We start from the raw sequence: 9,934 nt of genomic DNA on the forward strand, positions 1-9,934 counted from the left end.
GGCCAATGGTGACCATTGTATTTATTCCTATTTTGTACAACCGTTATAGGACCTCTAGTCAATATTCACACACATTCACACACTATAGGCAATTTGAGAACGCCAATTACGTAGCCTAATCTACATGTCTACATAAGAACATGCAAACTCCATGCTCACAGAGAATCGAACCCAGTACCTAGAGGTACAAGGCAACAGTGCTAACCAGATACTTTTTCCATCACTGTTAAATTATATCTTTTGCATGAACTTGGGGTCAGCTATGATATCATATCCGTGAAACAGAGACAGTTAAAAGCTTTGCTTAAAAGCTCAACAGTAGTAGGATTCGAACCACAAACCTTCTAATCAGTAATATGGTATGTTTGTATATAGTGTACCATATTATATATGTTAGTATCTACTGGTATGAACTGTTTGAACTTTGTTTCCATCACACCTGTGTTGGAGCACATTCCATTACTCACCAAATTGCACATGGCTTATATGTTGCACATCTCAAGTTCTTGTTTACACATAATTGAGGACTAAGTTGCACTTGGACAGACGCATCAATTCATTCCATACTTCATGATTCACTCATACTGTTGCCGTCATACCTACATGTCATATCTTTACCCTCTTATACTGCAGATTTGTACATTCGGTTTAATTTATACTTTTTTATATATTTCTATTTTACTCACTCACTCACTCATTCATTGTCTATACCACTTTATTCTGTATACAGGGTCTCGGGGGGGGCTTAGGGCACAAGGTGGGGTATACTCTGAATTGCGTGCCAATCCATTGCAGGGCACATACATGTACACACACTTCGGGCAGTTTAAGAACGCCAAGTAGCATAATCTGCATGTCCTTGGATTGTAGGAGGAAACCAAGGACTCAGAGGAAACCCACCAAGCATGGGGAGGAGGAAGGAATTGATCCCTAATCTTGGAGGTGCAAGCCATCGTGCCACTGTATTTCTATTCTAATTTCATGTAGACTTTAAATTTGATATTTGATCTATCTATCTATCTATCTATCTATCTATCTATCTATCTTTTTATAGTACCTTGCAAAAGTAAGTATACCCCTTGAACTGTTCCACATTTTGTCACGTTCCGACCACATGACCACACACGTAAAATTTATTTTATTGCCATTTTATGTAATAGACCAACACAAAGTGGCACATCATTGTGAAGTGGAAGGAAAATTCACAGCATCATGAAGTCCAAGGAACACACCAGACAGGTCAGGGATCAATTTTGGGGAGAAGTTTAAAGCAGGACATTTAAACATATAAACACTGGTTTAGCTAAATTGTAACAAATTCTATAGTCACGTTCCTATAATTTTATCCATGTTCATACATGTGTTTAAACTATGTTATTAACATAGGAAGAATAATGGAAAATCTCCGAAATGAATGCACTATAGCAGCGGTTCCCAAACTGGGGTGCGCAGTCTGACCACCAGGGGTGCGCGAGAGAATGTTTGTAATGGCGGGAAAAATTTTTTTTATTATTTTTTGGGCGAAACTTAACATGTCATATTTTTGAGAGAAAAGAAATTCACTGAGAGAAAGAAAAAAAAATTGCATTACAGATTGTAATTTACAACCTATGCAATTTACAACCTATGCATTACTCATCTCGCGGTTTCACGTCTGCGTCACATTTTCACATTTCATATCAGGCACTAAGTGATAATTCGTAATTTTTTTCGCTTACTAAATTGATCACCTGGTTAAAAACTGGCACTTTAAAGAAGTCAAGTGATGTAGGGATGTAGGGATGAACCATCTACATCGGCCTCTTCTATGGAGATGTGCAGCGGTCTTGAATATATGGACTCGGAGGATAACAAACGAGTTGAAGAGGCGCAGGCGGGAACAGAGAAATCCAGTAGAGATGTACTGATGAAGAGAATTAAGCCCACACTAGAAAGTGAGAAAATGTCAAGTAAGAAACGCTAATATAACGACAGTAACATTGGTTTCGGGTTTACATGGATTGGAGATGCAGAAAATCCAAATCCGCAATGTGTAGTCTGCGGTGAGGTTTTAGCTAATAGCAGTCTTAAGCCCTCGTATATGGTTCGGTACTTACAAACAAGACACAGCAATTTACAAGACATGGCTGCAAGTTTTTTTCAAGGAAAATTGGAGGAACTGCAAAGGAAGAAAAAAATTATCCACTCCCATTCTGGCTTAGGGGTTTCTAAAAATGCTCAGAGGGCGTCATATCTGGCGAGTTACCGCATAGCTAATAGAGGCATGCCCCACACAATTGGAAAAAATCTTTGTTTACCTGTTTACCTGTCAGTCTACTGATGTAGCAAATCTGTCTAATCTTCTGGTCTATGTCCGTTATTTATTTGAGAACACAGTGCATGAAGAATTTTTGTTTTGCCGTCCCCTTGCCACTCGTTCAACCGGGAAAGATATTTTTAATTTGATGGATAGCTTTTTCAGAATAAACGAAATTGACTGGGCGCGCTGCGTTGGAATTTGTACAGACAGGGCGAAATCAATGACGGGAAGGCACAAAGGAGCAGTAGCTTTCATCCGAAAAGTTGCACCATCGGTTTCCTGGGTACACTCCAGCATCCACTGAGAAGCTCTAGCGACGAAAAACATGCCAGATGAACTTTTGTCTGTACTTAATGACGTTGTGAAAATCGTCAACTTCAAAAAAACTCGTCCATTAAATTCACGATTTTCCTAACAATATGCAACAAAATGGGCAGTGAGCACAAAACTCTTCTGCTGCACACAGAAGTGCGCTGGTTATCGCGTGGGAAGGTCTTGTCAAGAATTTTTGAGCTCCGATGTGAAGTGCAGGAATTTTTTGTTCATAACCCGTTTCACCTGTCTTCATTCTTGAAAGATGGCTTCAGAAGCTGGCGTATTTAGCAGACATAATTTCTACTCTTAATGAACTTTTAAGTCTGCAGGGCCTTAGTACTACCGTTTTTAACACCCAGGACAAAGTTGAAGCACTTATTAAAAAGCTAGTCTTCTGGGCTAACTGGATAAATGGAAACTCCACCGAGTGCTTTCCACTGTTGTCTGAATTTTTGCAATGCCAGGAAGCTGCACTTAGTACTCATGTCAAAGGCCTGAACATCTCAACCAGCTCAGCCAAAATCTTAGGACTTACTTCCCCTCCATGCACCAGTCTAAGGTATGGATTCGGAATCCTTTTGATGTCACTCCTTCAATCCCACATCTCTCATTTCAAGAGCAAGAACAATTACTGGAGTTATCACCTGATGGGAGACACAACATACTTTTTAAAAACAAGTCACTCGTGGATTTCTGGGCTTCAGCAGCGGTGGAGTATCCAGGATTGTCAAAACAGGCATTGAAAGTGTTGATGCCCTTTGCAACCACATACTTATGCGAGGCTGGCTTTTCTGCACTGACATTGTTGAAAACCAAACATCGACAAAGACTAGATGCTGAGAATGATTTGAGGGCAAAACTGTCATCCATTGAACCAAATTTTTATGATCTGTGTGCAAAAATGCAGGCCCATCCATCTCACTAAAAAAGTAGGAAGCAATGTTTTTATTCAAAACTGAAATGTTGATATTTTCTAATATATAGAAAAAATGTGTTTTTAGTTATCGTAGTTAGAAAAGGTGGAGTTTAATCAAAGGGGTGCTTGATCGGTGTCAAATATTAGAAAGGGGTGCACACAGCAAAAAGTTTGGGAACCACTGCACTATAGTATTTCTTGAAGTAAAACAAATAATAAAGAAAACGAAAAACAGGAAAAACAGCGACACCAAGAGTCAGAGGGAGGAGGGTGCACAACCTGAGCTGACGTCACCGTTTTTAATTCTCATCTCGCGAGAATGAGTAAAGAGGTTCACGCGGCTAGCGTGCATGAGCGCGTGGTGGAGTTTCTTTTCCGTTAGAGCTGCAGAGAGAGAAGAGCGCGTGGCGCACCAAAGCAATCTCAACCATGGTGAGGCTTCTTTATTTTACACAAAAATGCAAGATTTATCGCATAAGAATATGATTTTAGTGTTTAAATGTACTAACAGCAATGTTTAGCTAATATTGGTTATAAATATTCCGGGTTTAAGTTAACTTGTACAGTTAGTTAGCTAGGAGGCTAGTTAGCTCAATCTAGTCTAGGCCTGTGTGTTTGGAATGTAGCGCTGTTTTCACTTTTAACTCAAGTTAATATTTACTAAAAAGCATTTCGTGTGCTTCTTTAGTAGTAAAACTTTGTTTTTTAGGTATATGTATTGAAATAAGCCTTGCAGTGCATGCTTGATATGTTTGGGCCTTACTTACCCTGGCAAGCTTTAAAGTTATCTTCTGGGGGAATTTTTTTTTTTTTTTTTTTTAAATAAGACATTTGTGGGGGTTTTAAAATATATATTCAGTTTTGGTGCTTAATTAAATCAAGTTGACGAGTAAGGAAAGACATGCGCAATAGCAGCGCTGGAGAAACACGTGCTCTGATTTCGGCTCACTTTAGCTGCAGTAATGAGTTAAAAAGCAGTTTACACACCACGTGGAGTTTCCTGTCTACGTCGTTGGTGTTAATATATATATATATATATATATATATATATATATATATTTAAATTTATTATTTTATTTTTTTTTACTTTCCTTCCATGATGATATTGTGAGATGTTGATCTTCTTCATTGTCTTTGTAGGTGCTGCTACACGTGTTGTTTGAGCATGCAGCCGGATACGCGCTGTTCGCCGTGAAGGAGGTGGAGGAGATCGGCATGCTGCTGCCGCAGGTTAGCCAACATCCACAGCACCCACGTCTCATTTGGTTCACTGCTATTTATGTAGTGTAGTTTATTTTGCTCAGGAACATTTCAACAAGTAGGAAATCAGATTATATAAGACGTTCTTGAGAGAGAGGGTGGGGAAAGTCGATTCAGTTTTGTGCCACGATTGTTTTGTGACAATTCACAAGAAATAGACTAAAAATAACATTTAAATGTACATATTTTGCATCCAGAGTGGTAAAAAGTCCCCCTTCCCATGATCAACGTAAAAAATTGCGACGTTTATAAAACCATGATACTATAATCGCAACACATTATCATTTCAGGAATTCCCCATGTCCGGAATGTTAACATACCAAAAACCCTAACGATTAAAAAAAAATTGCTGAAATTTTAGCAGGTGCATTTGTCCACTATACGCAGTGTATATATAGTGTGTGTGTATATACACATATATACTGACTTTATTTTCAACACATTAAGTCAGATGTGTAATATGTCAATCTTTGCACTTCGTTGTGCTAATTTGGGCCAAAATTAAAGCATATAAAGTGATTTGTGTTTTGGGTACAGGACTGGTGGCTATTGAGAATTTTAAGATTTCTGCTATGAGTTGTTTAAACAACTTCCCAAAAAAGTCCAGTATTCACTCAACATCTTAGTCTGTGTTGAATTTATCTGATCTCAAATTGACTTCTTGTTTTAGACTATAATAATCAGAGCTAACAAAGATTTTCTGAACTTGACAACTGTAGTAAAAGCTGTTTTTTCCCATTAAGGTGGAAGAAAGCGTCCTGAACATCGGGAAGTTCAACAGCGTGGTGAAACTCGCGGCTTTCTTCCCCTTTAAGTCTGCTCAGACGGCACTGGAAAACATAAATGCCATTTCAGAAGGTGAATTTTTGACTTCTTGAGATTTCAGAATTATTTGTAGCTCAGATGTCATGATGTGTTAATAATCTGTCAATCCACTGAGCCTTTGTGCTGATAGCTTTTCATTTAACTGAACACCTGAGCAAAAAAAAAAAAACCACCTTGAAAGCAGATAAATTGGAAGGTTGTATCAGATATCTATTAATACCATTTACTTTTGGTTGTCTTAGGAGTTGTTCATGCCGATCTCAAGCTGTTTTTGGAGACAAACTTGCCTTCGGGTAAGAAGAAGGCAGTGTTGGGTGTGGCGGATGGCAAGATCGGGGCAGCGCTTCAGGAGGAACTGGGTGCATCCGTTCAGACCGGAGGAGTAGTAGCGGAGATCCTCAGAGGTTTGTTGGATTGATGTTAACCTGACGGTGGTGCAAGAGTACAGTCACTGTAATGATGTATCTAGATCCACTGACGTCTGATGCGTAATACTGAAAAACTGAACAGTTGGCCGTACACTATAAAAGCACGACTTATCACTTGCTTTGTTTGGTGCTGATGTCTTATTTTTTTCCTTAGGTGTGCGCTTGCACTTTCACTCCCTCGTCAAGGGCCTGACAGCTCAGGCTGCATCCAAAGCACAACTTGGTCTAGGTCACAGTTACTCCCGGGCTAAGGTCAAGTTTAACGTAAACAGAGCTGACAACATGATTATCCAGTCCATCGCCCTGCTTGATCAGCTGGACAAGGACATCAACACGTTTTCTATGCGTGTCCGGTATGTCCATAAGTTTGCGGCAGTGTTACGCCGGTGAACTAATCCAGGGCTCAGCTGGTTGTCTCTGCATGGTGTGAGCCCAGGTACTAATTGGTTTTACACTTAGAAGGCTACCTAATATTTAACATTTTGAAAACTAATTGTGGTGTGCTATTTCTCCACAATGGTTCTTGGTTTAGGGATTCATTAATTGGTTGTACTGTCCATGAACCACCGCTAACCAATTGTAGGTTTTTGTTTGATTAGTTCAGTTATAAGTTTTTGTTTTTGGCATGTAAACACATTTCATAATTAAAAGCTTGTGTGTGCGCGCATTGTGGTGTTGTGTGACTAGCACCCTCCCAATGCTTACCACAGACAGTGCCCCCTAGAGCGCTGGCTGTATAGAAAGAGGAGGAATACCAAATGCCGTTCCTGGGCACATTCAAATCTGTCAGAGAGGCAGATCACCACCTGAGGGCGGAGACAACCAGCCTTGTTTGGATTTCCTACTTGATCTCTGCAAATGTGGTATAATCAGCTTTATTAGTTTTAACACACCCTCACCAAATCTTGTTTTGTGTTCAGTGAGTGGTACGGCTACCACTTTCCCGAGCTGATAAAGATAGTAAGCGAAAATGCCACATACTGCAAGCTGGCCAAGTTTATCGGGAACAGAAAGGAGCTGAGTGAGGAGAGCCTGGAGCCTCTGGAGGAGATCACGATGGACAGCGCCAAAGCCCAGGCCATCCTGGAAGCGTCACGCAGTTCTATGGGTGAGACATTTATGGCTGCTTTTTTTTTTTTTTTTTTAGGGAGTTCCTTTAACCCGGATGTCATGATGTTTATATAATCTGTCAATCCACTGAATTTACATGATGACAGCTCATCATTTCACTGAACATCCGAGCAGGCTTAGGAAGTTGTAGAGATGCTGAGAAACACTGCTAACAAGTTTAATTTTGTTGCTTCCTCACAGGAATGGATATCTCCCCCATCGACCTGATCAACATTGAGAGTTTCTCAAACAGAGTCGTGTCACTCACTGCTTACAGACAGGAGCTGCAGGAGTACCTGCGCTCCAAAATGTCGCAGGTGGCCCCCAATCTGTCGGCCCTCATCGGTGACGTGGTAGGTTATTACTCACTTTAGAATCGTATTCTGTTACTGATCAACTCTCAAACAATCTTTTAATGCGCTGGCTCGCTATGTTTGCTTTCAGGTTGGTGCACGTCTCATCTCCCACGCGGGAAGCCTTACTAATCTGGCCAAGTATCCAGCGTCTACAGTGCAGATCCTCGGAGCAGAAAAGGCCCTGTTCAGGTACTGGGGCTCCCCGTCCCTGCTGGGGTTTCAGGTGGCCGCAGTGATGGCAGGGCAGGGGCACAGGCGCAGTGGTTGATTTGAGTGTGCTTAGACACACCAAAAGTGATCCCACTCTCTTTCTCGTGCTAACCCCCCAGTCTGAGCAGCCACCCCTGGGCTCTGAGAGGTAGTTGCAGTATAGTTTGTTGCCTGTGTGGCCACTGTGTCTTGGGTGCTGTTCAGATTTAATTGTTTTTAAAGCATGGTGTTTCAATGTGTAGTTTGCCATTAACTTGTTTCCTAAATCCAGGGCGCTAAAGACGAGAGGAAACACCCCGAAGTACGGTCTGATTTTCCATTCCACGTTCATCGGCCGCGCTGCTGCCAAGAATAAGGGCCGCATCTCCCGGTACCTCGCTAATAAGTGCACGATTGCGTCTCGGATCGACTGTTTCGCCGGTGAGAATCCCTTTCTCAGGGAAACAATAACTCGGGATGGGTACTTCTAGGAATTCTCTATCGGTTATCGATTTTGATATTTAATACAGTGTACATCTTTCCGAAAAATCTATAGACAGTTCTATTAGACGAATACCACTAAAGTACAGCTTGAACTTAGTTGTTCAGTCTGTTGACGTCTCATACCCATCGCTGGTTGTCATCCTGACTTGCTATGATGTCATTATTTTTCGTCAACAGTATTCCACCCTTTCAGGAGTGGATGTTGAAAAATGAAACTGAGCAAATTCAGACGCACAAAATTAGTTGTGTATACTTAACCCAGTCTATTGCTAACTCGTCAATTGATCTTTCCAGACGTCCCTACGAACGTGTTCGGAGATAAACTGCGAGACCAGGTGGAAGAACGGTTAGCCTTTTACGAGACCGGTGAGACGCCAAGGAAGAACCTGGATGTCATGAAAGAGGCAGTTGTACAGGTTAGTTTACGGTAGAAGTCGCTATTTATTTTTTATTTTTTTGGTGTCCGTGCTGTGAATGATGACTTTTTTTTTTACCCTGACTCTAATGTGGAGGTGAAAAACTGATTTAATGAGCCTGACACTGCACAGCACAACAATTCTAAAGACTTAACTTAAAAAGTTTTTTTCTTTGTTTTGTTTAAGTTATTGAGAATATATTTTTCTTTGTAGGCTGGTGAAGTGGCTGCAGAAATCAAGCGCAAACTTGACAAGAAAGAAAAGAAGAAAAAGAAGCGTGAAAAGAGACAACTAGAAGCTCTTGCCACAGGTGAAGAGGAGGAGGAAGTGGTTGAAGCTAAGAAAACCAAATCTAACAACGATGCTGAGACACAAGTAAGTCAGCCGTTTATTCCCACTGTAAACGAGACTGCATGACCAGACTAGAGGCAGGATCTCAACACGGTACTGTCTCAGCATAGGCCATGCCAGAGAAAAACTGCTCCGAACCATTGATGGGCCCCTCACAGTGGGTCTGATCACTGAAGTGAGCAGAACAGACTTTTTAGTAGGATGGTTGTGTTTTGGGTTTGTCTGACGTATATGATTTGTCTATTTGAAGGAAAACGGAGATGAAGTGACAGGCAAGAAGAAGAAGAAAAAGAAGTCAGAAGTGAAGGAGGAGGAGGAAGATGTGACAACAAATGGTACGGAAGAAGCAGCTCCTAAGAAAAAGAAACGAAAAAGCGAGGCTGTTGAACCTGAGCCAGAGATAAATGAGGCTCCTGAACCTGAGCAGACTGAGAAGAAAAAGAAGAAAAAGAAAAAGAAGGCAGATGATGAATAGGAATCCGTCCTTTAACAATTACCTTTTTTTATATATATACTGTACAGTTTATGATTGGGTTTCTGGACAAGAAATCATGTTTCAGTTTTTTTTCTTTGAGAATCTATGAATGAGTGCTGTGTCTTGAGTTCAAATTAAACAATCTGCCAGTTTCAGTGTACCTCTCAGCTGTTGTATTGTCCATGCTTACTGTGAATGTTCCATGTCTAACCAAAAAAATTAGTAAATGCTTCATGATGAAAATAGGCTTCTGTTATGTAAATCTGTCTATGCTTGTAATGGGTCTGAGTGTAAGGACCACTGCAGCTCAGTGGTTAATGTCTTGTACAAAGTTTTTAGACAAATAAATTTCCTATACCTAAAATGGGAACAAAAAGTTCTTGATGTGTGCTTCTTTAAGGTGGCTTGACTCTCGTAGAATAATTCTTCGGTTGAGAATGCTGATATGGGTGTAATGTTAAAAGCCACCAGTAGGGGGATGTCAAACTAA

At 40.7% G+C, this 9,934-nt stretch overlaps 1 protein-coding gene and 1 non-coding gene across 2 annotated transcripts; both read left to right on the plus strand.

Moving 5' to 3' along the window:
* Window positions 1-3,864: 3,864 nt before the first annotated feature.
* Window positions 3,865-9,823, plus strand: nop56 (NOP56 ribonucleoprotein homolog). The gene is made up of 12 exons (XM_053479180.1): window positions 3,865-3,962; window positions 4,671-4,760; window positions 5,534-5,648; window positions 5,858-6,019; window positions 6,198-6,396; window positions 6,964-7,151; window positions 7,355-7,506; window positions 7,598-7,698; window positions 7,991-8,139; window positions 8,497-8,618; window positions 8,832-8,993; window positions 9,220-9,823. Exons 1-12 carry the CDS (start codon window positions 3,960-3,962, stop codon window positions 9,442-9,444), a joined length of 1,668 nt encoding a protein of 555 aa, XP_053335155.1. The 5' UTR covers window positions 3,865-3,959; the 3' UTR covers window positions 9,445-9,823.
* LOC128508115 (small nucleolar RNA SNORD57) lies at window positions 8,672-8,743 on the plus strand. Its single transcript, XR_008355874.1, has one exon. It is a non-coding gene; the product is annotated as a small nucleolar RNA SNORD57 (small nucleolar RNA).
* Window positions 9,824-9,934: the final 111 nt, after the last annotated feature.

The sequence above is a fragment of the Clarias gariepinus genome, chromosome 19 (assembly GCF_024256425.1).
Source record: "Clarias gariepinus isolate MV-2021 ecotype Netherlands chromosome 19, CGAR_prim_01v2, whole genome shotgun sequence".
Taxonomy (NCBI): domain Eukaryota; kingdom Metazoa; phylum Chordata; class Actinopteri; order Siluriformes; family Clariidae; genus Clarias; species Clarias gariepinus.

Bases quoted from the DNA above. Each gene is read 5' to 3' on its own strand.
- nop56 (XM_053479180.1), top strand. The intron at 7,507-7,597 runs GTAGGTTATTAC...GTTTGCTTTCAG, and splicing joins CGGCCCTCATCGGTGACGTG to GTTGGTGCACGTCTCATCTC. The intron at 8,994-9,219 runs GTAAGTCAGCCG...GTCTATTTGAAG, and splicing joins ACAACGATGCTGAGACACAA to GAAAACGGAGATGAAGTGAC.